Source organism: Pleurodeles waltl, chromosome 2_1 (assembly GCF_031143425.1).
Source record: "Pleurodeles waltl isolate 20211129_DDA chromosome 2_1, aPleWal1.hap1.20221129, whole genome shotgun sequence".
NCBI classification, from domain to species: domain Eukaryota; kingdom Metazoa; phylum Chordata; class Amphibia; order Caudata; family Salamandridae; genus Pleurodeles; species Pleurodeles waltl.
In genome coordinates, this window is record NC_090438.1 from 596,709,294 (window position 1) to 596,736,720 (window position 27,427).

A 27,427-nucleotide genomic window follows, 5' to 3' on the forward strand; every position below is an offset into this window, starting at 1 on the left:
GCAAGTATGTTTGTAGTCACGATTGTCTGGGGGCAACCAGGAAGAGTGTTGTGCCCCAAGTTTTTTACAGGAAAGAGGGTGGGGAATTGTCTTATTTGTAGTTTCACAGGAGGCAAAATTGAATGCCTAATAAGGGTTAAGCAGCCACAGTGAGGCCTTCACAGCCTATTTGGACAGTCCTGGGGAAGCTGGTCTTCGTGGGGTCAGAAGAGGATGCTAAGCAATTTCTGTAAACAAAAGAATTGCTATTGTTAAAAACTATTGGTCTAATTTTTAATATGTGAATAGCTAATGCTGTCAGTAGGTTTGGATGGTGTATTGTGGCAAGTTATGTTTCTGCTTTGATAAAGCAAATGGGCTTCTAGGTAGATATGTGACATATAATACCAAAGGCTCTAGGCATGGTATTGTAATTGTGAATACCAGTGATAAAGCCAGTAGGTTTATCTTTCAATAAGGCAAAGACATATATCCTGCTACTGGCATACACTGGGGTAATACTCTTTCAGAGGTAAGTACCTCATGTATGATGGGAACAGACTACATTTATGTGATTAATTGTCCACTGCAGCATTTCTATAAGGTATGTGATTTCCACTCTGGTTATTCTGCGAGGCCACTTTTGGAGAAGTTCCAATTGGTAATTCCACCTGCAAACTTGCAAATATTTGTAATTTTGTACATATTATTTATGCATGCTGTAAAGTGCTATTTTGTTTCCTGCTGCGTTCCATGTTTCTACCACTTACCTGAGTCAGCCTTAAACAGCTCTGCCCCACTACTTTGAAAGTCACATGGTCAAAGGGGTATTTAGTTCTCAGTCTGAGGGGCTGTGGTTCTGAGGTCTTAGAAAATCATTGACAGTCACTGATACAGTGGGGCTCACTAACTTCTGATTGACCTGGAAGGATCTCCTGAAACAGATTTTTCACAATACACAAATGGGTGAACAAAAATTGAATCCTCTGTGTGTGCTAATTAGAAATCAAATTAATAATGTATTTTATTTAACATAAAGGCATGGATCATATTTTTCACATTGTGTAAGGATCTAACTGAAGATAGGCAGAAGATAGGAGACGTGTTTTAGGTTACTAAGGGCTGGATGGACAAGGGCAGCCTGAGTCTAAATGCATCAGGAGTGGAATTCCAGCAAATTAGTACTGATTGTTGTCTGAAAAATTAAAGCACAGGTCACTGCACCTTATTGGTGGGCTCAAATGAGTTTGATGTAAACAACTAGGTGAAGACCTTTGGAGTCTGGTTTGATGAATGGATCTGTTATGTTAACCAGATTATTCATTCTTCAGAATGCTATTTTGAATTTAAATGAAATACTTAACATTTTCTGTCTCAAGAAAATTGTAGAACAATTGCAAGAGTGGTTACCTTTTCAGAAATAGATAATGCAAACGTATTATCAGTTGGTGCATGGAATACTAATGTAAGTTACCGATCATATAAAATTCAGCAGTATTGTAACTTTTTACCTTGCTAAGATGGTTAAAGTCTTTGAGGCCTCCCACAATCTTCATTGGCTTTTGGCTTTGTCCCTGGTCCAGTTTAACATTCTCCTCTGGACACATAACATTTTGGTTAGCACGCTCCCTGATTATATGTTACAGGATTTCACATTGTCCTGTCGAGTATGATGTTGAGATCTGTTGGACAACTATTTAGTGACTCCTAAAACTGCAGGGTGAATCCATTCTGGATCAATTGTGGAACTTTTCGCTTGATGGTATGAGACATTCAGCATCTCTTTTCATTTCAGAAAACAATAAAATTCCTTCTGTTCTGGCAATGATTCTGGCTTGATCTTTTAGTTATTGTCATTTGCCACAAGAGCTGCACTTTGCTCTCCTAATTGACCATCATGATCCAACAGATGCACTGCAGTGTGCAATGTATACAAACAATGGGAGAAAACTCAGATAGTCACCAGATTCCATACCAGATCTGGCGGGAAAAGCCAAGCAAATGTGGACCTCTAAACTGGACCACACTGACCCTGGGCAGGAAACACAAGCAGTACAAGCCACCTGTGATGAGTTTACAAGTGAATTTCTGGCATCTTGTCTACAACAATCTCTAGTCACAAGACATTGTAGTCCTCAAGGATCTCCATTCGGTCAGCAAACAAAGATACTTAAAAGCAATTTAAACAGCACCCTTCGCCTCCTTCAGAAAGAGCCAATAGATGAGGCTTTGCGAACGCTGGTGTCAACCTCTAGATCTGTCTTCAGGGGCCACCTGTGGGCACACCAAAGAAATATGGCAGCCGGCTTGACACCCAAGCTCCTGCATGTGCTAAAGACAAATAGGCATGCACAGTTTTGTAAACTTATAAACAGCTTAAGTTCCCCAATGTATCCTCGCTCCATAATTAACATCTCAGAGTCTACCTGGTATCAATATCTCTCTTGCCACTTTGGCCCCCGACTCAGGGAATCCAAGGTGAGGGTCTTCTGACTCAGCATAAAATCTAAGACCAGGTCCAAAGTTTTGCTTGCTTTTCCTTATAACCACGCAGCTGCCTTCAAATTCTCTCAGAAACAGTGAGAAAGAGAATCAGTAAGTGTCGGAGGACCTAATGGCATCCCTGCTGTGTTGTATAAAGAGGACTTGGACTTTTGGGCAAAACATCTTTTGGCACTCTACAGTATAACAGCACAATTGCCACCAACATCATTCTTCATTCATGGAGAGGCTCAATTATCTCCCCAATTTTCAAAGGGGGATCGAATAACGATCCAGCAAGCTACTGACTGGTTGCACTCCTAGATGTTGAGTCAAAAGCCTTCACGGGGATCCTCCTGGAGGAACTTTAAATCTGGGCTGCGGGTAACAACTTGATCCCATTCAATCAAACGGGCTTCTCCAAAGGGGTTGTCACAACTGCTAATCTTATGGCTGTGCAGTTACTATTCAACTAATGTTGGTGTGTCAAAAAGTCCCTCTTTTCTTTTATAGACTAGAAAGCTGCATTTGATCGTGTAGACAGAAGACAACTATGGTCTAAGCTTGCAAAATGGGGCACCCCGGCACACCTGTTAAAAGCAATAACCCTTCTCCACACAAATACTTGGGTGAGAGTCAAATTAGGTGACGGCACACATCTCTCCAGAGAAATTCCAACCTCACAGGGTCTGCGGCAGGGATGCGTGCTTGCACCTCTTCTTTTCAACCTCTTTCTGGCTGATTTACCAATAAGGCTGGATAAAGTGAATTCTCACCCATGAAGAATGGGGAAAACTGCTATGACATGTTTGATGCATGCTGACGATTTAGCTAAATTCTCAGAAGAAAACACACTTCTCATTAATTTGGGGAAACCATAAACCATGTCCTTTAGGTCGACAGTGTGGCTGAGGCATCTATGGTAGGTGGGCAACAGCAAAATCGAATCTGTGTGCGAATACATAAACCTACGTGTCCTTCTTGAGTGTAACTGCTCTTTTAAGCCCCACTTGGAAAGTCTCAGCTTTAAATCCATTTCCCTTACTTTTGCATTTAAACACTGTAGGAAAGTCCTCCTTTTTGCCCTGGTCATCCCCACACTTTTTGGACAGGTACTGGTGGTTACTGACTCTTGGCCGTGCCCTGGGTACTGCTTACCAGTCCCAGGGCCAGTGCTCTGTGTAAAATGGATATGCAAAATTAGGCTAATTGTAATTGCCTAAGTTAACCAACCTATAAGTCCCTAGTATATGGTAGGGCTTTAGGTTTAGGGACCACAGCATAGGTAGTGCACCCATGGGTGCACTGCTGAGGTGCCCAGTGTCATTTTAAAGGCAGGCCTGCCTTGCTGGCTGCTTTTAAATTAAAGTTATATGCAAATTCGACTTTGGAATTAAAAGTAGTTCCAAAGTCTTAAACTACCTTATTTTTACATATAAGTCACCCTTAAGGTGTGCCCTATGTGCCCCTAGGGCTGGGTGCCATGTAATTATAAGCAGGGACTTTATAAAAAATAGTTTTATAAGCCCTGGTGAGGTAAAAACAGCCAAATTTGTTTTTCCCTTATTGTAGTAAATGGCCTTCATAGGCTAGAATGGGGAGACTTTATTTTAATTTTTAAAGTCTCCTTAAATGATGCATACCAAGAATTTGGTATCAAATTAATTGTTGTAATAAATCCCACAACTTCCAGTTATGGGATTTAATATAACTTGTTCAGGGAAAGAGTTTTAAACTTTACCTGAAAAGTTGCCAGTTTCAGCCCTGCATTGTTTTTGCTGCTGTGCTCTGATTGGCCAGCCTCTAGCAGCTTGGCCAAGCTGCCTTGATGAGGTGTGAAGTGGCCTGGCTTCACACAAAGGAATGTGCCTGTGGGAGGGAATCTCCCCTCAGCAGATGGTGAGGCAGGAAGGGGGAGGGCTGCCAAACTGGTCTTCAAAGGCAGAGAAGGACATTTGGAGCAACCAGCAACACCCCCACATCCTGCAACCCCAGACAACTAGGTGCCCCCTTGATTAGATTAGGAGAGAGCAGGAGAGGGGTGTGTTTATGATTTTTAGCCACACCAGTGGATGGGCTCAGCCAGATGTAACCTCCAAAACTCAGATTCAGCCATGATGGATTTTTAGAGAATGTTGCCTCCTGGGATTGATTTTTGCCACACTTCCCAGGAAGTGGTCATCACAGGGGGAAGGACCCCGCACCTGATTGGGGAACCAGGACCCCCCTGCTTTTCACCCAGGAGCAAGGATAAAACTGGCAGACCTGCACCCACACCCCAGATCCCCATCAGATTCCAACAAGGAAGAACCAAAGGAGAAGAAGGACTGCCCTGCTGGACCCCTAGCCTGCACCTGGAACCTGCACTCAGAAGGACTGCACCAGCTGCACACTTGGGCTTCACCACAAGAAGGACTTTGCCTGGCTTCAACTGGTTCAAGGAGGGACTCCCTTTTTGCTACAGGTGAAAAATGGCTATCCAGAGTCCCCTGCACCAACTCCTGAATAAATCAACCAGCTGGCCACTGCCCAGTGGCCAAAAAGGAGTTTGCGCCAGGTGCATTCTGGGAGTTGTAGTCCGCACCCCCAAGGACCATCTCAGAACTTCTGGACCCTTGGGGTGAGCTGTGGACCTCACAGGAACCTTAAAAGGACATCTGGGAGAAGCCCCAGAAGTTTGGAGAAGTTTGGTGAACTTTTGTAAAGACGCTCCATAGAGGGACCGACCCGCCGTGGCAACTCTAGCCGGCTTGCCTTTACTGCGACCCGGCCTGATTTGGTGGTTCGTCCTGGTAAAGAAAATCTCCGAAAAAGTCCGAAGGTAAAAAGTTGACCGGGACCTCCCAGCCAGCGTATCCGAGGAGGGATCCATGGGTGTCGGGTCAAGATCCAGGTTTACCCCGGTCTAAGGATTTTCACCTCAAAAAAACGACTATCGCGTATCCGGAGAAGGGCTCCAGGAGGTCGGATTGGACTGGCAGGTTCGTCCCGCTGAAGAAAATCTTCGAAAAAAAAGACTAAGGGGGTCATTACAACCCTGGCGGATGGAGGAGAACCGGCGGTAAGACCGCCAACAGGCTGGCGGTCTCACCTTGGTGAATTATGACCATGGGTCTCCAGCCCTGCGGCAGTCAGTATACCGCATGGCGGTAAGCACTATCAGTGCCAGGGAATTCCTTCCCTGGCACTGATAGGGGTCTCCCACACCACCCACCCCCACCCCGACTCCCTCCCCTACACCTCCCACCACCCCTGCCACCCCCCAAAGGTGGCAGGGCCCCCCTCCCCACCCCGACCCCCAACATCACATTACTCACACACACCCGACACGCATGCAGGCACCACCAACACACACACGCCCACACCCCGAAATACATGCCCACAGCCACACACACAGCCAGGCACGCACACCCCCATTCAAACATACACGCACACATCCATACAGACATACCCACAGGCATACACTCACTCATTCCCATACACACAACACCCCCGCAAGCATAAACGCACTCACACACCCCCTCTACATACACACACGCACACCCCCATGCATGCACACAACACCCCCCACCCCCTCCCCCTAACGGACGATCGACTTACCTTTTCTGTTGATCCTCCGGGAGGGGACGGGAGCCATGGGGGCAGCCCCGCCGACACCGCCACGGCGATTCACAGGACGTGATTCGCTGGGCGGTGTTCTGTTGGCGTGGCGGTGGAGGTGGAGCAACCTCCACTCCCCCGCCGCCCGCATGTATGGCTGTTGGCGGCTCTCCGTCGGAATAACGACGGAGAGCAGCCAACAGTCATAATACGCCGAGCGGCAAACTGCCTGCACAGGCGGTCTTCCGCACGCGGTCCCTCTGCGGTCTTGCAAAAAGACCGCCGAGGTCGTAATGACCCCCTAAGTGTGAAGGTAAACTTTTAACCAAGGCCTCCCGCGGCCTGTAGCCGAGCAGGGCTCCATCGCGGTTGGCCTTAAACTTTGACTTTGCCTCGGTCGAGGTGCAACCAGATGACCCGATTGGCGCTTTTTGTTTCTAGGCGCTAAAAAAAAAGAATAATCTTTAAAAATTCATATCTCCGGTTCCCCTTATCCGATTTTATTTGTTTTGGTGTCATTTTAAAGATAAAAATATAATCTATTTTTATAAATTGGTTTTGGATTTTTAAACTGTTTTTCCTGTGTTTTATTTAATTACTGTTTTGTGATATTTGAATGCTTTACACTTTGTCTCCTAAGTTAAGCCTTGACGCTCTTTTCCAAGCTACCAAGGGTTGAGCTGGGGTTAATTTACTGAGACCTAACTGGACCTTAGTGGAGGTTAGTGGCCTATTGCTAAGTGTAGGTACATACCTGCCCTTACCAATAACCCATTTTCCAACAAACACGTTAAAAGCGCCACTGGCTGTTCAATATACCTCCCCCTATTGAAGGTCATCTAACCCAAACTAATCCCCACAATAACGTAAGGCAGTGCAGCATTGAGGGGTAGAGGAGGGGAGCTACTGGACAAAACAATCGTCAAGCTCTGCAATGGGCTGTTTAGTCTGCCAAATCGTGCTTCAGCGGCCCAGGTTCGCCTTGAATTTAGCCCGGTCAGATAATCTCGTGCAAGGAACGGGCATTTATTAACTTGTGCTTCAAACTCAAGACAGCAAGACAAGGTACTCTAAGCTTCCTCTTCTGGGCTAAAATCTCAGCGAAATCCAATTCTCCTTCCTGACTTTCTTTTGAGTCCCCCCTGGCAGCACTGGGTTTGGCAGACCAACTGGTCCAACTCAGCTCATATCAGCTTGTCAAATTATTTTCACAGCTAATGGACAAAGAATCTCTATTAAAACAAAGCCATGCTTGGCTCGTCTTGTCATCCTACGACAGACTTGTCCTGCACTCTTACCTGGGGGTAGCAGTCAATCCACGGATCAAAACAGCCCTTATGAAATATCGTATGGGCTGTCTTCCAACATACACCCACCTCCCCAGGTGGACACAAAGCATTATGATGGGCATCTGTCAGCTCTGCATGCTGGCCCCAGAAACACTGATTCATCTGATATGCCTCTGTAAAAGTACTATGGTGGCCTGTAAAACTCTCTTACGACCAGCGTAGCTTCAAAGAGGGCTGCACAGGTGCAGGCCAGCAATTATAGCTGGATTTAAAGGAAACAATGTACCACTTAGTTGCAGATGGGTGAACATTTTAGATAAACTTCGGAGCCAGCTTTCAGAGATGGAGAACTTATGACATGGGTGCACAATCAGTTAGCAATCAAATTTGTTATAATCTATAATTAAACTTTTGTATATTTTTTATTTGGCCTTTTTAGCATCTTATGATTTTATTAAGTGCGTCTATTGTTTGTGTAATGATTTTAATTAACCGAACACTGTTAAATAAAATACTCAAATAATCAAATAGATACTGCTTAGTTGTCTTTGTTAGGATTTTTTGTATTGTATAAATTGAAAGTGACATTGATATTGAAATGTTTCTCTGCACCTACTCATACTCACTTGTAGATATTCTGAAGTGAAAAACATATAGGGCCTGATTACAACTTTGGAGGAGGTGTTAATCCGTCCCAAATGTGACGGATATACCACCAGCCGTATTACGAGTTCCATAGGATATAATGGACTCGTAATACGGCTGGTGGTATATCCGTCACTTTACCATCACTTTTGGGACGGATTAACACCTCCTCCAAAGTTGTAATCAGGCCCATAATGCTTGTAGTTATAATAATATGGTGCATAACGTATAGATCCCAAGTATTGCATATTACAAAAACCATCATGGTGCATTTTGCATTCTTAAATTAACGTAGCATTTTAGATAATGTGATTCATTTTACTACTTGAATAAGAAAATAACATATATTTTTTTTATTATTCCCTATTATGTATTTGCAAAAGAGAGATGTAAGACCCACACAACCATTTTCACTTTTTTCACTCTACCCTATGTACATCGGTTCAGGTTGTATACATATGGGCATTGATTCCAAAGACATGTATAAAAGCCAATGTTCGTCACAGCTGTGCTTTACTTTGCTTGTAAGGGGTGTATCTTTATGATCCCTTCCCTCTTCTAGCAAAGGGGCCATATCTCTTGGAACAACTACACGGTGTCTTGTATCTTATGGGTTATCATCTCATAGAAGGCTAGGGGGCCTACTTATGTCAGCCACTACTTATCTGTGTTTTTTTTTTATTTTTCCAGTAACACAGTATACAAATTTTGGCTACCAGGATCAAGATGGCCACCCATTGGTGCCAGGATGAGATTGTGTCCTGCTTTCTGATAAATCATGCAAAATGACCAGTTTTGTGGATGCTCTGAACATATTAGAATTTGGCCTCTCAGTGTTTCCCATATCTCTGACCAATAGGGTACTATTAGTGAACATGCCCAGAGTACCTGGCATAAGGTACCCAATCAACTGCATCTCAAACTGTGAGGATCACAGCTGAGTTGAGATTTAACCAGATGTGAGGTTGTCCAATCCCACTCATGGAGTAGTTTGAAGTATGTGAACTTCAGCCTTGACTACTGAATTTCCTGATCATGTAGCTCCACCAACTCAGACCAGTCATCAACTGTATATGTCACTGAATGGTTGGATTGCCAGTGTATATGCAGATCATTTAGTGAATGTGGAGTGTAATTCTGTGATGAGCGTGTTAGAGAGAGCTCCTACCTGTTTGCCACCAAATTTAGTGTATTTTTGTGTAGTGCTTCAGTTGTTGGTATGTCTAATTCTGGTTATCACAAGATCTAATCTTTGAACATGAGAAGTGTGGAGTCCCTAATTATATGATTGAACTGTAGGGTCCCTCAATTCACCCATTCCCTCCAATTGATGTGCTGACCCACTAATTTTACCCCAGCATATTTTCAAAGGGGAGCCTTCAACTGCAGATAGTGGTCAATCTTCATCACCTTATGTAGAGTCAGCCACGTTATTAGCATAGATCTCGTCATCAGGTTGAGTCCCTTAGACAAAGACAAAGCTGCAGTGTGCATGTCAATAGACCTGCAGTATTATTTTATAGTGATGAGCTGTGGTCATTCCCAGAAGGGCGTTTGTGACAGGGTATGTAAAAAATGAATAACTTGTGATAAGTGTTGGGAACTGTGATGTGTTTAAATATCTAAGACCCCCTGAAGTTGTGTGTGCATACAGTTTTGCAATTTTATCCCTTGGCCTAATTTTATGATTGAATTGTTATAGTGTGTCCAAGGGAACCATAAAAGGAAGAATGTTCAGGGCATAATTGAATGTGGGGCAATCATCATTTTGATTATTTGTAATCAGTCCCACAATGATAAGTTTAATACCTTTAATTTTTGAAAGTCAGGTTCCATTTGACTATGAAGGGAAGATCAATTATTGACGTCTATATCCTTAAGGTCAGTGCTCAAAAGGATTCCCAAGTATGAAGATTACGTGCGATAAACAGCTCACGTTGTACACAAAACTAAATGGCCTGCCCCACCCCTTGCAATTGGGTTTCAGAGCAGGGCATAGCATGGAGTGAGTTCTTCTCAGTGTCACTGAATATCTAAGGCTCCAGCTAGATAATTGTGGTACTGCTGCTTTGATCCTCTTAGATCTTAGTGCTGCTTTTAACTATAACACTTTTCTCCAAAGATTAGAGGAGATGGTCTGTAGGGCAAGGCCTTGTCCTGGATAGGTTCCTTCCTGTTGGACTGTGCTTTCCGGGTGTGCACTCATCAGTACAGCTCAAAGTGATACCCTCTATCATCTGGTGTACCTCAGGCCTCCACTCTCAGTCTGACCCTTTTCAATGTTTATGTAAAGCCACTTGTTGATATTGTGGAAAGCTGCCATCTCACACTCTTCTGCTGATAACAACCAGATTGTGATTTCCCTTTTATCTCAGGATAAATGGAGTGCTGAGGCTTTGAACATCTGCCTTGCAAAAGTTTCATTTTGGATGAGCACTAACTCCCTTAAATTGAATAGGGATACAACTTAGATTCTGTTGCTGGGTAACATCCCCCTCCATTAGGGAACTCATCTTTGGCCTGAGGCTATGGGTAATGCTCCCACTCCAGTACCTGTGTTTAAGAACCTTGGTGTTTGGCTTGATGACAGGTTGTCAATAAGTCTTCAGATTACCAAGGTTGCTTCCACCTGTTTTGGTGTCCTAAGATAGCTCAGGAAAATTCTTGGATGTCTTCCTGTCTCAGCCCAAAGAACTGTGATCCTGCCTTTGACTATACCCAGGCTGGATTATGGGAATATTCTCTTTATAGGTGCCCCGAAGGCTCTATTTAGGTGGCTTCAGACAGTGCAAAACACAGTCGCCCGATTTTTACTTCATCACCCAAATTTACATCCACAGCCAATGACTGCAATTTAAAACACTATGTTACATGCATAAAAGTTTATCCGATTCTCGACACATCTACCTCAGATCCTTGGTGTCACCATATAAACCTAATCATTCTCTGTGCTCTAGCAATCAAGATCTTGCTGTAATTCCCAGTGTAAGACTATCCCAGCCAGGTGGTAGAGTTGTTTTCTGTTTAGGTCCAAAGTTGCAGAACGCCTTACCCCATCCATGAGAGCATGCCACTCTCTTTCAGTTTTCCACAAACTGCTACAAACTTGGTGGCTTTAATGTTTGGTCATGGAGGAGGCGTGACTCGGGGTATCTGGAGGAGCATAGAACTGGGAAACCCTTTTTGGGTAGCCATGTGCTCTACAAATTATTATAATAATAATGTGTGACCCATCTAAAGTTGAGTAACATAACTGCATCTTTTATGGCGTAGCAGCATTCACACTTTATTCAGCTGATTGTATAGCTAGAACAGGAGAATGTCTTAGCTAGAGACATAAGAGATGCCAATATGGTTTCAGGATTGGTGTATGTTAACATATTATCTATGTAAAGCAAAGTTTTAACTTCTCCTACTAGCATCTGAATTCCTGTTATGGTAGGGATCTGTCTTAAGGCTACTGCTGTTGGCTCTAGTGAGATAAGGAACAGAAGGGGCTATAGGGGCAGCCCTGTCTAGTTAATCTCTGTATTGGGAATGAGTCTGATAAGAACCCACCACAGGTCATTTGTGCTGTAGGGGGATCATAGAGGTATTTAACTTTCAATAGGAAGTCATCTCCTATGTTTAACCTTTTGAGGGCTTCTGAATAGATAACTCCACCTCACTCGATCAAAGGCTTTTTTGTGTTGAGGGAGAGGGATATTGTTGGATCTAGGGAGTCGTTGGTCCTCTAAAGTAAATGAGAGACTGTTCTGAGATAGTGTCAGGAATGTCTGCCTGAGATCAAGCCTATTTGTGAGTCATGGATCAGTGCTGGAAAGGCTATCTATATGCCAGTATGTTGCCAGTATCTTTATGTCCATGCTGATTAGCGAAATGTGTGATAGCTAGTGGGCTGCCTGTAGCCTTTATTTGGTCTGGGAATCATTCTTTTTATTGACCTATTAGAGAAACATGGCCATGTGGAGTGTGTTTATGATTTTACTGCCTCCAGTTTCGTAAAATATTCCAGATATCCATCCTTTCTTTGTGATTTATTTTTGGCAGAGAGGATATGGCCTCTCATTTCCTCTTGGAAGATTTCAACATCAAGCAGATTTTGTCCTGCGTCAGATGAAGTAGAGATTGAGAGTTTGGCAATGAATTCTTCCTCACCCACTGTGATATCATTGTCCTATACTGGTCTGTGAAGTCCTGCTATGAATTTTGCAAAGGTGTTGACTAAGTCATATGGGTGTGTTAGAAGGGTATCATTAGTATCACACAGACTGCCCCACACAGACTGCCCCTCTGTTTCAGTTGGAAAGCTAACAGTCCACCCCCTTTCTCATTTGCTCATAGTGGTAGTAGTGTAATGTTTGTAGCTCATATTCTACAGGCAAGAGGGAGATTAGGGCCATCTTTCCCCTGATCAAGTGGTGAAGTCGTTCCACAGTAGGGCATTGCAGTGTTGCATGAGTGGCCTAATGGATAACTCAAGCTCTGCCTGTCTTAAACTTGCTCCTTTTAGGGCTAGGACACTTTGGCCCAAATTTATGGATGGCCTTGCACCATCTAATGCCACCTTAGCTTAATTTTTCTGATGCTAGTGTGGCATTAGATTGCAAAAAACGCTGCGCTGTAGGTTAGCATGATCAGTTATTAGTTGTTCTTGGAATTCACACTTCGGGATTTTGGAAGATTGCAGACCTAAGGTCCGAAAGTAACTGAGTCTAGAGATAGACCATAGACACATGAGATGAAGGTGTAGTTTCTCTCTTTTGGATGCAAAAGATGCCAAACATCTATGAGTTTTTGCTCTTGTAGGACATCATGCAATAATGCTCTGTCAGAATAATTAGTTCTGTTAAGGGGCCTGTTCTCTCTAGCATGGAGTTAAGGACCAAGTTGAGGTCCCCGCCTATTATGATTTCTGTGAGGAGGCAGCCAATGGATGTGCAACAATGAAAAGATTGGTGTGTACACTCATCCACTGATGAGCATGTCATTTGCTAACTTTATTTTGAAAAAATACGTTGCTCCCATATGGTTCCTTCCTGGTTTTTATTATTTTAAGAGCTAATCATTTGTTTAAGAGGCTTGCAATACCATGGAGTTTTCATGTCTTAGAGGTACTTAATTCAGATGTTGTTTCATGCTCAGTATAGCTACTCCCCACTGACAGACTTACTGAGTACCTCCTTGGTTTATCTGTTTCATAGGGTGATATGTGCGTTTCTTGTATGACAGCAATGTCCACGTGCTTTGTAGCCAAATACTTTAGTATTTATGGTTGTTTTATGTTTTGTGAAACTACTCTTGCATTTATTGATAAGATCTACAAGACTTGGTTTGTTGTGACATGTGCACTACGAAGTTGTCCATTGGTCTCTATAATAGCAATGTATGTCATGGTCCACTTTGATTATGATCGAGGTGCTTGTTGCTATTGTGAGTAAAATATCTGACCCAGGTAGAAGAGAATGACAAGTAAAGGAGGAGTAAGCTGTTAGGTCAGCCTCCAAAATCTCAGATGGCTAAACTCTTAAACTGGTAGGTTAAACTTTGCTTCTGGGAGCCACTAACCCCTCAGTTTTTGACAATGTCCTCTGGGTGCAAGGGGTGTCACAGTTCTTTGTAAGCGGGAAGGGAAGAGAAAAGTTAAGGAAGAAAGGTAAGTGGATGTTTCTGGGTATCTATGGTGATGTGGCAATGTTCCCAGTGAGAAGATGATTGGGATAATTTAGTGAATAATATTATGAAACACAATTATCTTGTAAGTGCTTCTGTTGCCTCCCATTGCTCCTCTAAATCTACATATTCACTGTTCAGATAAACCTTACCAGCTCCATATAGTAGAATATAAAAGCATAAAACATTGTAGTTTGTCGTACATGACAGAAAGAGGGACACTAAGATTGAAACTTACAGTGGTATGGTAGGTACTAGGAGGACTTATTTATATTGAGCTAGTAATGGTTTTAGAGGGGACCTCAGTTTCTCTCTTTTTCTTCACTACGTCTCCCATGTAGAGCAGGCTCTCTTTGTTTGAAGTTCTGTCTGTTAGTGGTGTCTTCACTGTAGATACTGTCTAGAGGGTAGTTTATGAGCTGCTGGAAGTCTCTGGAGGCCTGTGTGTCCATATGAGTGAGTTGTCTCTGATGAAACCCCAAGAACCGCTCAAGATCTTCTGGTTCTACAATTTTTCCCTACTTCATGACAATTATTAAGAACAGGTCTAATAAGCCATATTTCATCTCTCTCTGATGCAAATGGGCCACAGAAAAATATTTATTTTCCTTTTCAGGTTGATGGCAGCTGAAAAAAACTGATATGTAGATCTTATCGCCTTCAATAGTATAGGTCCCATTCTTTTTTGCAGCTTGTAGAACCTGTTGTGTCTGTTGGTGGTGTCCGAAGCAAGCTATAATGAGCTGTTGGCAATTGGTATTGTTTGGCAGTCTTGGACCTTAGACTCATTGAAATTCCAATCTAGGTGAAAAGTCCATCTGTAAAAGACAGGGGAAAATTTCACTAAAATTCCTGCATGAAGCCACTTGCACGCCCTTCAGGAATCCCATGGAAGCATATATTGTCTCTTTGAGACCTATCTTCCATGTCCATTAGTTTTGTCTCAATCACAAGGTCTCTCTTTCTCAATGCAGAATGGTGTCCAGCGAGCATTATAATGAAGTTATTCACTTCTCTGTGTTATCAATGTGAGCATGGAAGCTAGCGATGTTTTTATGCATGGATTTTATTTCTGTAAAAACAGTTTCCCTTCTGTGTTCCAAAGTGTCACTATCTCATCTATTGCATTTATCTCATTAATGATATCCAATGTTAATTCTGATTTTCTCCAAGGTGAGTGTTGGTGTTTGGTCCCAGCATTGCTTCTGCAAAACCCATTTGTCTGGAGGTCTTCCTAGTCGACAATGGTGTAATCACTACAAGGGAGTGCCTGCACTCAGAGAAGCTTGAGAGGTACACTATTGTAATGTAGCACTACGAGGGCACAGAGCGAAGAAGTCAAAGCCTATATGAGTTTCTTCTTATTTTATTGTTTTCATCCCTGTGCCCTCTGTATTCATGAGGGGGTTGCCACTGCAGGTCTTGACAATAACCAATATAACCCCTCATGTGTGAGACTTGTCACTGGTCCCCAATTGCTACACTGGTAATGCCTGTAGTGCCTTTCCTGTATAAAACGTCCTCATGAATTTTCTAGTTGGGCACCATCACAAGCAACAGACTCCATGTGGGGCGGGACATGTGTAAGATAGTCTGATGTCAAGAATTCTTGCTTTATTCATGGTCTTCTCTCTGCTCCATTCAATGACTGTCACAAGTTCCCAATGTGGTAACTGCTGACTTCAGTGTCTTTGGTTTTCTTCTTCTAATCTTACATATATCCCTTCAAATGAGAGCCTGCCACTTTCACTCCTGGTAGTCACACAAGGCAGTCCTTGATCTGTGGAGGTTTAGCCCGAGCACTCTGACCTCTGATCCCAGACTCAGGCAGTGTCACTGCTATGCAGATGACACAGCCCTGAGAGCAGCCGGCTCCGCTTCACCTTCAAAAATGTGTCTTTGTTGATCTACCTCATTCTGCCACTGAATCTACATTCTTAGCAGTCGTATTTGGGCTACCAGCTCTTCCACAATCAGCTGAAGGGACGAAGCCCACACGCAGGAGAACACTAGGAGGTGGCCATCTTGTCAACTGGCCATGCGCTGCCCTCAAGAGAGCCATAGTTCATTAAAAGCAGTGTTCCCGTGGTGTAACATTAGCCCCTGCAGCCACCGAACTGTAGGGGAGGAGCTCTAGGGCCCTCAGCCAAGTATCCTGGCCTGAGAACGCCTGGGAATCTGTAAGCGGGCCCCTCCCTGTACTTTGCTGGTGACCCCCTCAAGTTTCGTTACGCCACTGCAGTGTGCCAAATCTTGCTAACGTATTTTCAGTTGAAAATGTGATAATTGTGCATTGAAAAGTAAGTAGAACGTGTAAATTGAAACACCTTCAATAATTTTGATGTGAGAGAAGTTAAACGCCTCGCATACTACCTTTCATTTTACCTAGGATTATGAAAGTTCAGTAACTATTTGGCGGTAAAATTCATAACATTCCCTTTGCTCTGCTGGTTAATACCCACAGATTCGAAACTTCAAACTGAGCCCTGCTTTTCAGAGATGGAACTGTGGATGTTATCAACTGTCGATGCAATTGTAGTTCAAGTCTAACAGTTTTCTTTCACTGAGCAGATATTTTAAGTGGACCCGGTGTACTCATTCAGAATGCTTTTTTCGGGCATATTTAGAGTTAGATAGCTGTTACGAAAAGATTTTAACCTGAGCTTTTCAGAGAGAGAAATTCAAAATGGGGGAGACTCATTATACTGTACATTATACCGTATAATTTTAAATATAGGTCAATTAAAAGGACATTCTTCTGCGAGTTTCAACATTTGCATACAGTGGCATTAGAGATGTTTAATTGTATTTTAATCCCGATATTGATCAATTGAGTCCCTATTGATTCGTATTGACTATTTCATTACTCATTCAAAAATTAATTTGACAAATCAAAATTAGGTCCCCTTGGTTGAATGAATAGGTATCACATGTAGACTCTCGTACAGAAATCTGTTGTATTGTGTGGTTTAACCAAAAGTAAATAAAAAACAGACTTTTCATTTAGAGAAAAAAAAAGGTGAGATTATATCAAAACACACAGATTTTTTAATGAAGAAAAAGAATATCAACGTTTTGATTTATTTACAATATTTTTGTGTTTATGTATATATATGTGTATATATATAGAAATATAGATGCAAATAAACATGCATATATATTTATATATATATTTATATATTATACGGTTTACAAATAACATTAGAATGTAATGAGTCAATTATCACATAATGTTGGTATAACATTTGTAGCAGAAATAAATATATTGCACTTAACGAGAAACTTTTCATTGGATGTTCTTCATAGTTTTTTATGCTTGTATTTAAAAATTTCGTAAAACTTCATTTTATAACACTTCATTACACAGTGACTGTGCCAACACAATTGCCTGACAACATATGAACACAGCAAATATTCAGATCTGCTGCAAATTCTACTTAAAGAACAGGCTATATCCAGTTTTCCCCTTCCCCAAAAAAGGCATCGCCAGCTATTTAAACCAGATATGACAACAGCAAGAAGTTACTTCACAAATCATCGCAATCGTGCAATCATAAAACATATACAGCACTGCTGAAGGTAGTTTTGCAAGATATATATACCACAAACAGTAGAAATGTGACATTTTAGGTATTCATTAGGACAAGACGCCATCATGGCAACGTCACAGTTAACCCAATTTTAGGGTCCAAAGGTTTTGTCAGAATGTAACCCTTACCCACAAAGGGGAAAGAGTTTTCAGATTTTTAACACGTACCAATATATATTTATAATTTTTGCACGAGGACATAACTTCTAATTATATAATTCCTCCAAATGGGAGAATGCTTCCAAAATTGAAAGATTATAACCCCTAGAGTTAGTCTACTGCTCTATCACACATAGATAGGGCAATATGTCTCATTGTGGTTCATCAAGACTAGGAATAGAGACCAATCACACATATTCATCAATTTACACACAAAGTTAGATTTTGGCTCGCAGCCTCAGTCAGTGTAAATAGGTCAGTTCGAGGACACTGTACACCATGATGGCTTAAACAGTGCCTTTAGAAAAGAGACTGCTTCCCTGCGTGGTAAACTAATTGTGATTACTGGCCGTTGTAATGTTTCATCTTGCACAGTTTGTTGCATCATACAAACAAAGAGCAGCTCAGTAATGTTAATATGGAGTCCCAGAGATGCATAAGGGCTGCTGTCAGGAAATGCGCTCAGAATGGCACTGTTCTCGTTTCTTCGACTCCAGAGGGACATCGGCTGACTACTTTTCCGGCATCATGAAAAGAGATTTCAGACTGTCCACTTACATCTGTACTTGCATTAATTTCAACAGCAAAAGGAAATTTTACTAGTGTGGAAGCTTAGTGCACCTGAAGGTGAGGGTCCTCCAAAGACATAAGCTTGACATGATATGAATATGTCAGGCATTGCCATATAACAACCCGATCTAACCTGTGTTCTCAAAGCTGTTTCTGCTCCAACCTCTCTGCAGTGACTCCAAATCGTTCTGCCAATAAAATGAAATGATACTGATAGACTGGCTTATCCATAGCACAGCATCTATTCCTTAGGAATTCCTTAAGAACAAGTCTCGAGCAATAATAGACTAGTGCAAACTCTCCTACTGGAGTGTAAGGCAAGATACAATTACCATTAAATACATACAAACACATTTGAATCAGTTTGCTCCGGGTATCCTTCAAGAATCTCGACTTGGCCTCTGCTTTTTAAAGCACAAACAAGCTGACATAAAATACTCAAGTCAAAGCAGTCGAAACATGCTCAGGTACTACCAACCAAGCTTTTCATACTGGTGGGACATGTATGGTGAAGTGAAGTGAAGTAAAATGAAATATAAGTGGCTATTTCCTCTTCGATAATGATTTTCCATATGCCAAAATTAATCCTCAGATTATCTACTAATGTCTCAAGCAGTGAAACATTTCACTTTACCAAGTTTCGTTGCACATCAGAGTCAATCCACATTTTGTTTGCATCCATTTGTAAAGTTTGCAGTTTATATTGTTGAGCAGACGAAGTGCCTGCATGTCCAAGCGGCTTAATTTCTTCCTCTTCCTTATGCTGCCCCGTTGCCTCGCCTTGACAGAGGGATCCCTTCTGTGATATATTATGTGGGATGAGGTTTATTAAGAATCCAGTTTCCTCCATCAAAGGTCCTGTCAGTCCAAGAGTGTCCAATGTACAGGTAATAAGCCCTGTTTTTTCCTATGCCAGTCATACAAATGGCGTCATCACTGCAGAGGAGTGACGCAGTCCTTGAATGGCTGCGTATGGACCCTGTTGGAAGTAATGGTGGTACCTGGGCATGTGGAATGACGGGAATGCTGGCCCACTTCCTTGCATGGAGCTGGCGAGAGCTGAGGGGGTGATCGGCATTCCTAGCCGACTATAGGGTGGCAAGGACCCTTGGATGGGGTGAGGGATCGGTGTGGCAATGGATGCAGTGCTAGTGCCAAGGGCAGCCAAGGATTGGGGGTGCTGGAACCCAGAAAAGCCTGATGAAGTTGAGACCCAGGAGCTGAGAGATAGGTTATCTGATGTTGTAAATGCTGATCCTGTGAAGAAAAAAATGACACTTTATAAAACTATTGCTTAAAACATTAACTATTCAGATAACCTAGCCACAAAATAGAGGTGCTAGTATGAGACTTAGGGGTCATTACGAGTCTGGTGATCCGAAGGCCGCCAGACTTGTGGTGATGGTCGGACTGCCGCACTCCAGGCGGTCTGACCACCACGTTATGACCCTGGTGGTCGGACTGCCAGGGGACCGCCATCTCCACAGAACGCATGGTTCCTGAAGGGGTGACGGTGATCGGGGTTGTGATCAACCACTGCAGTGCTGAACTCAGCGCTGCCATTCTGATCACAACCCCAGTTACCGCCAGCCTCTCTGTGGAGGGTACTGTGCCATGGAAAGGCTGGCAGTAAGCCAGTGCTGGGGGCCACAGGGGGGCCCCTGCACTACCCATGCCCATGTCGAGGCCAATGCCGAAGCACTGTTCCCGCCAGTCAGCCTGACAGGAACGTCATAATACAATGTTCTCGCCGCTCAGCCCAGCAGGAACATTGTAATACAATGGGGGAGGGAGAACGCCACCTGCATGACAGTGGTGAGATCCCCAAAGTCATAATGAGGCCTTTGGTTTGGAAACATAAAAGTTACATTTACATAACACTTCTTCTCAAACTGTTAATCAGTGGTATGCTTATAGTGAAAATTAATGTTAACTCTATTACGAACAGGTGATTAGAACCTGCACTTGTAATAAGTATCTTTTTTATGTCGTGACTTAAATATTTATATATAAAAATAAATGGCACCTCACAAATGATATGAAGATCAAGTATTCATGAACATCTCTACATGAAGCTCTAACTAAGGTAATCGACTTTGATTACTACAAATGCACTGCATGTGGGACAAGAGATCATTTGCTGCCATAAAGCGAAAACAACATTTCTTGTAATGTAAAAGTAAGTTGGCCTTTGACTTTGTTTGTTTTAACACAAAAGACGAACATTAAAATGCCTGACAGGTTTACCAGAAATACTTCTCAGCCAGAAACAGAACATGCATTCATTGCAGAAACTTGAAATCAATGGTCGGACATCCTTGTGTATCCTCAGTTCAGGTTGTACCTCAAAGAAGGTAAATGAAAGTAAACAGCTTTGGCCCTTCATTGGCTCTAAACTACATTATCTTAGGAGGCAGTCACCCGTCATGTCTGCCCCTCTACATCCTCCGGCAAAGCACAACTAACAATGTCACTCACTCACTCACTCATTCTCTTGTCCCTTCAGTTTCATATATGACTCTGAAGCATCTCACATGTACAGCTAAGGTTACACACTAATAGCAATGACATTGAGTTGCTATGCCTGTATACACAAAAGACAAGCTTTCCTATTATGTCCAGTTGGCCCTTCCCCTCCCTCATTGGAGTGGCTATTCCCTTCAGTTAACCCTCATTTATCTTTTCAGAAGATGTGTACTTTAGGTGTTACATTTTACATTTAACTAGGCTTAACTTGTGTTACTCTTGTGACCATCATATCTTTGTTTAGTCAATGATGCTTTCCATAAACTGCCCCACCAAAGCAACACATCTTTCTGGTCCTCACAAACGTAATGTCCTGCTTGGAGTACACTAAGGCATTTGATTCAGCCTACATATCTACAATTTGAGATCCTCAGAAAGGAGGTGCTAAGTATATAGCTCGCCTTATTTGCAGAATGAAATTATGAAACCATGTTACTTCACTGTTCCAGCCCTGTATGGGGCTCCCATAAAACATCTTTCAGATTTTTAAGGATTTATACTTAATCCAGATAGCAACTCGTGGCTTAGCTCTCAGTCACCTGTTCTGCCCTGATCAACCACCCAGAATGAGCTGTCTTTAATTTTATTAACACCACAGAAAAGGTGGTAGTAGGGTCCTACTTTTGCAAGACTATAAACCTCACGTCGTCCATTACATCGGGACCCAAGAACAACATTGTTTAAAGTCGAGCATATCAATCAATCAATCAATCACATTTATAAAGCGCGCTACTCACCCGTAAGGGTCTCAAGGCGCTGGGGGGGAGGGGGATGTCAGTGCTCGAAGAGCCAGGTCTTGAGCTGCCTTCTGAAGGAGAGGTGGTCCTGTATGGCGCGAAGATGGCTGGGAAGAGAGTTCCAGGTCTTCGCTGCCAGGAAAGAAAAGGATCTTCCTCCGGCGGTGGCTTTGCGGATGCGGGGTACGGCTGCCAGGGCTTTTCCGGTCGAGCGTAGGGTGCGCGGAGGAGTGTAAAAGGAGACGCGGTGGTTGATGAGTTTTGGTCCGAGGTTGTGCAGGGCTTTGTGTGCGTGGGTGAGGAGTCTGAAGGTGATCCTCTTGTTGACTGGTAGCCAGTGAAGTTTCTTCAGGTGTCCGGAGATGTGGTGGTGGCGGGGTATGTTAAGGATGAGTCGTGCGGCAGCGTTCTGGATTTGTTGAAGTTTCCTCTGCAGCTTGATGGTGATGCCGGCATACAGAGCGTTCCCATAGTCCAAGCGACTGGTGACGAGGGCGTGGGTGACGGTCTTCCTGGTGTCGGTGGGGATCCAGCGGAAGATCTTGCGGAGCATTAGGAGGGTGTTGAAGCATGCCGAGGTCACCGAGTTGACCTGTCTGGTCATGGAGAGGGAAGAGTCCAGGATGAAGCCGAGGTTCCGTGCGTGGTCGGTGGGTTGGGGAGTGCTGCCTAGGGCGGGAGGCCACCAGGAGTCGTCCCAGGCGGTTGCTGTAGGGCCGAGGATGAGGACCTCCGTCTTCTCTGTATTCAGTTTAAGCCGGCTGTCTGTCATCCAGTTCGCTACTTCCTTCATGCCTTCGTGTAGTCTGGCTCTTGCTGAGGTGGGGTTGTTGGTGAGGGATAAGATGAGCTGGGTGTCGTCGGCATAGGATATGAGGTTGAGTCCGTGTTTTCGTGCGATGTTCGCCAGGGGGGTCATGTAGATGTTGAAAAGGGTAGGGCTGAGGGAGGATCCTTGGGGGACGCCGCAGATGATCTCCGTGGCTGTGGATCTGAAGGGGGGGAGGCGGACTCTCTGAGTTCTTCCGGAGAGGAAGGAGATGATCCATTCCAGGGCCTTGCCTCTGATGCCGGCGTTGCTGAGGCGGCGTATCAGGGTACGGTGGCATACCGTGTCGAAGGCTGCAGAGAGGTCCAGGAGGATGAGGGCCACAGTTTCTCCTTTGTTGGTCAGGGATCTGATGTCGTCCGTGGCTGCGATGAGGGCGGTCTCGGTGCTGTGATTAGCTCTGAAGCCGAACTGTGAGGGGTCGAGAGAGTCGTTGGTTTCCAGGGCGGTGGTGAGTTGAGCGTTGACGATTTTCTCAATCACTTTGGCGGGGAACGGTAGGAGCGAGATGGGCCGGAAGTTTTTGAGTTCGGTGGGGTCTGCTGTTGGTTTTTTTAGGAGGGCGTTGATTTCGGCGTGTTTCCAGTTCTCCGGGAAGGTGGCGGTGGTAAAAGACGCGTTGATGACGTCTCGGAGGTGGGGTGCGATGATGTTGTCGGCTTTGTTGAAGATGTGGTGCGGGCAGGGGTCGGATGGTGATCCTGAGTGGATGGAGTTCATGATGCGGGTGGTTTCCTCGGTGGTGGTTGGGTTCCAGGTGAGGATGGTGGTGTTGTCGGTGGCGGGTTCCAGTGGTGGGTTCGTGTTGGTAGTGGTGAAGCTGTTGTAGATGTCGGTGATCTTGTGGTGGAAGAAGGCTGCGAGGGAGTCGCAGAGGTCCTGTGAGGGAGGGATGGAGTTGTTTTCTGCGTCGGGGTTGGAGAGTTCTTTGACGATGCCAAATAGTTCCTTGCTGTTGTGGGCATTGTTGTCTAGTCTGTTCTAGAAGGCTGATTTTCGTGCGGCGCAGAGGCGTTGGTGGTGTTGGCGGGTGGCGTTCTTGAGAGCAGACATGTTCTCTTCGGTCTGGTTGAGGCGTCAAGTCTTCTCGAGGGTGCGGCATTCTTTTTTGGAGTCCTTGAGGTCAGGGGTAAACCAGGAGTTTTTCTTGTGGTTGTTGGTGTTTGCTTGGGTCTTCAGGGGGGCCCGGAGGTTGGTGCAGTAGGAGATCCAGCTCGTCAGGTTGTTGGCGGCTTCGTTGGGGTCTGTGGTGCTGGTGGGTTGGTTCTGGGAGAGGGTCGATGTGAGTTGTTCCGTGGTGATTCGATTCCATTGTCTTCTTGGTGGTTGCTGGGTGTGGTGGCGCATGGTGGTCTTCTTGAAGCTGAAGTGAACACAGCTGTGGTCTGACCAGGCAAGTACGGTGGTGTGGCTGAAAGAGATGTGTTTGCTGGAGGAGAAGATGGGGTCGAGCGTGTCTCCGGCGTAGTGGGTGGGGGTGTTGACTAGCTGTTTCAGTCCCAGGTTGGCGAGGTTGTCCAGTAAGGCGGTGGTGTTGTTGTCGGTGTGGTTCTCCAGGTGGAAGTTGAGGTCCCCTAGGAGGATGTAGTCGGTGGACGGGAGTGCGTGTGGGCTGACGAAGTCTGCGATGTCTTCGCTGAACTTAGTGCGTGGTCCTGGTGGTCTGTACATGAGGGTGCCTCTGAGGGTGGTCTTGGGGTGGTCTTGGGGTCGCTGTGGATTGCGAACCCCATAGCAGTGAAAAGGCCCATTTTCACTCAACATACGTTCTTGGCAGGATGCTCAACAAGGAATAACCTACTATGAAATATGCTCTTTCTTTTCAAGAACATGGCCTTTGAGTGAAAAGAGAACTATCCATATACACCATACTTAAACTTTCTCAAGATTGGCCAAGGATTAACTCCAAAAGGTTTAGGATTAATGTGATGGTATAATACTGCCAGCAATTACCCAGGGCTAATTCACTGAGATTCCATACACACATTTAAAGGCGTAAATTATTGGCAAATGGTAGTTTTACATTCTTTGCTAAAATGTTGTTTGTTTAATGTTACACGTTCTCAGCATCACTAAAAGAGAACTAACAGTTGAGGTTATGTAGAAAATGTAGATGTCAGTGGATCTCAAATCTTCTAAAGACTTCACCAATATAATTCTTGGCAGTGAACCAAACCCTGCGCTTGCTGTTTTCTGTGAAAGAATAAATATGACTAATGAAATGAAATGAATAATATATCAATCCACTTTCCCTGCTTACATTATAAAACAAGATAGATTATTTTCTAATTGCTTTTATCCCCTTTATATGTCCTCCACACTACGATATCATTTTCATCACCCTGTGATTCTTCCGTTTGTCTTTGCCCCGTTCGTGCCTTTATTTTTCATTTATTCATATCTATAGCACTACACACATCTGCCAATTTAAGGTTCACAGATAAAGAGGCATCACTAAACTAGTTATCAAGCATAAATTCTATCACATCTGTACAACAGTTCCTCTCTTCTTGTCCTTTTGCTAGATTTGCTCCACATGTATGTCCTTAATTCAGGTGTATCTTTTTTTGTAAAGGATCCCATGCTCTTATAGCTTGCCTTCAGGTTGACTTGTTTTGGGCCATTTTAAAGAACTGCATGTCTTGATCATATACAACATCTCCTTGACAATGAAACCATCCTACCAAAGCCTCAAAGTCACCCTTTCTCTGTCTTGTCATTCTGTGTTGAACATATGCAAAGCCATGTTCCAGTTCTCTTTCAGTTTTAACCCAAATCAGCTATTTATTGCTGGCTCGTCCTTATAGAGCAAACTCAATTTCTACACCTGAAAATTCACTCACTCTATGCTCTCTACAGTGAGGGAAGTTGCAAAGTTACAACCTTGTAGTTTTCTTCTGTAGACTTTACGTAGTTATGCTATGTTAAGAAAAATGTAAAGTGTGGCTGTCCTCCAAGTGAGGGTATCCTGGTGCAGTTAGAGCGGAAAGTGTGTCACCGTACAGGAGAGAGGTCCAGGAAAAAACAACATAGATTTACAGTTCCTAACAGAGCACAAGATGTAAAACATATGAAGTCTAAAAATAATGGCAACTTTACTGAGCCTTGATTCTATGGGGATGCCTTTCCCACTGCACAGGAGGATTGCACAGGGCACCTAGTGTGCCTCATCCTGAAGAAAGTCCTGAGACTTGCCTCTGCATTGCCCCCTGTTTGCCCTCTAGAGATCCACCACCCCTCGAACTACCGCGCCGCCATCTCTGCCACTGTTGCCTTGCCCCCATACGTCTTCCCATGCTACCTATCTTACACCAAGATCCTTTGTGGCAAGGTTTGCAGCTGGTTGCCACAGATTTCCTTATTCAAGATTTCCCACCCTCAAAACGTAATCTGGGAGTAAATCCTAGCCCATAGTGGTCCAGATGATTTAGCGTTGCTAGGGGCGAAGTCAAGTTAGAGATTACCATCTTCGTGGGCAATGGGAAAACTTTTGCCTGACCATAAATGTATTTCATTTCGCTTTTGTATTTCGTCCTACATAATGTACTTCTAATGCATTGATTTTTTGTGGTTAATGTTATTCAGATCTGCGGGTGAAGTGGCTTGTAAAGCCACAATAAAAGAAGTAAAGTCGTTTGATTGAGAAGACACTATGAGGAGAACACTCCGAGATCCATGGTAATGTAGCCACTGAGAATAAACTTAAAAGTTAGATTTCAATATGTTGAGAAAATAAAGTCACTTGAAGTGGTCATACTGAAAATGAATTGATTGAGAAGCAAAATAATAGTCTGAAACAGAAACGATTCAATTGTCAGAAACTGAACTTCGTGTTGAAATGAGAAGACAATTAAGCAACTGACTGTACCCGTACATAGGTGCTCTCATTGGCTGAGAGGAACATGATATCCTGCTCTGATCTGAGGATGGTAGAGTGGAGTATTAAAAAATCTGTCGGGTTGGCTGACAGTTGTTTAGCATTCTATCAGAGAAGCGCTATTCTAGCTCAAAGAGTTATTGTATAACAGGCTGATATTGATGTGTCACATAGAGCTGACAGGAAAGGGATGTCATAATATTAGGCAAATGGACTATGTTGAGGTAAGAGATAAGGGCTCACGTGTTAATCGATAAGTGATTTTGTTGGGCTATGATGGTGCTGAAGTTTCATGGTAGGGTGATAGTAATATAATGGCAACGCAGAAGGGGAGAAACAGAGACTTGATTAAAAGGGTTGTAAGTAAAGGGAATCAAGGAACCGGTGGGGAAGGTCTACAAAGGGCCTACAAATAAATCGCATACACCAAGTGACACATAATTTCTAATTAGACTATCATCTTCCTTGGGAATGGTCACATGGAAGGAATGTAATGATCTGCCAGGGAACATATGGAATTGACAGGCAGAGACGTAATCAGAGTTCCAAGCATGGAAGTGATGCGTGGGACGTCAGGAAATGGACAGTCTGGCACTTCAAAGAACCACGCCACCACAACTGCAGACTCTCCCAAGAGACAGTGGGGGTGTTTGTCTCAACGACTGTGATAGTCTTCCAGAGAAAGTGAGAATGCTTTAGGTCCACTGACGCCATGTGCAATTTGTGTAAAAAGGCACTCCACTTAAATGCTACATTCAGCTTGCTTTCTTCGATTCACCAATCAGTTGCCTGGCCTTCATTCTTACCTCTGCTCTGTGCTGCTTGGCTCTCTTCGCCCATCATGTCCTCTTCTGCTCCATATGTCCTGATGGGTGACCGTGCATAAGAATGCTTCTGAATTAGGCTTTCCACGCTTTCCCTGTTAGGAACGGAAATACACTTCAAAGTAAGTTTCCTCAAACCATCTCTTCACTTGTTACATAATTGAATATATTCATACAACTGAGTTTAAGTTCAGTTTCATTCTGAGTCAAGATCAGGCCCACTGTTTGTATAAAGCCTACAAAGAACAGCTGAGAAGCTGTGTATGTGGCCGAGGTTGGTGTAAGCAAGGGTCACATGTTTACTTTGAGCCCCTGGCCATACAATCAATAGTGTTTTACCCCTTACCAGCCATGCCTTTTTTACAATGCTGGGTGGGAACAATAATGTTTGGCCTACTCACATAGACAGACTAGCAGATCTATGAATGCATTTTGTCAGCACTGACCCTGTCCGTGGTCCTTACATTAAAATTACTGTTTCAGAGATCCATAGCTATAGGCAACCACAACAATAGACAATATGATGAGATGCTTGCCAAATTGATAGTTGCTCTCCACTTAATCGAAGTAAAAATTATTGTGTGTAAAAGATGCCATAAATACTTTTAGCGGCAGTAATAACAAAACTAATGTAGGGATATATTGGAAT

At 43.6% G+C, this 27,427-nt stretch overlaps 1 protein-coding gene across 3 annotated transcripts in view; it reads right to left on the bottom strand.

Annotated features, from left to right (window-relative positions):
* Positions 1 to 16,673: 16,673 nt before the first annotated feature.
* TBX20 (T-box transcription factor 20) overlaps positions 16,674 to 27,427 on the bottom strand; it is a 95,305-nt gene continuing 84,551 nt past the window's right edge. For 2 of the 3 annotated variants that reach the window (XM_069215490.1, XM_069215492.1), the window contains exons 8-9: positions 26,761 to 26,873; positions 16,674 to 19,242 (exon numbers count right to left, since the gene is read on the bottom strand). In XM_069215490.1, the coding sequence (XP_069071591.1) occupies positions 18,902 to 19,242; positions 26,761 to 26,873 (454 nt within the window). In that variant the 3' untranslated portion in view covers positions 16,674 to 18,901. The remainder of the gene's footprint in view (positions 19,243 to 26,760; positions 26,874 to 27,427) is intronic. The other variant, XM_069215491.1, reaches the window with a different exon arrangement.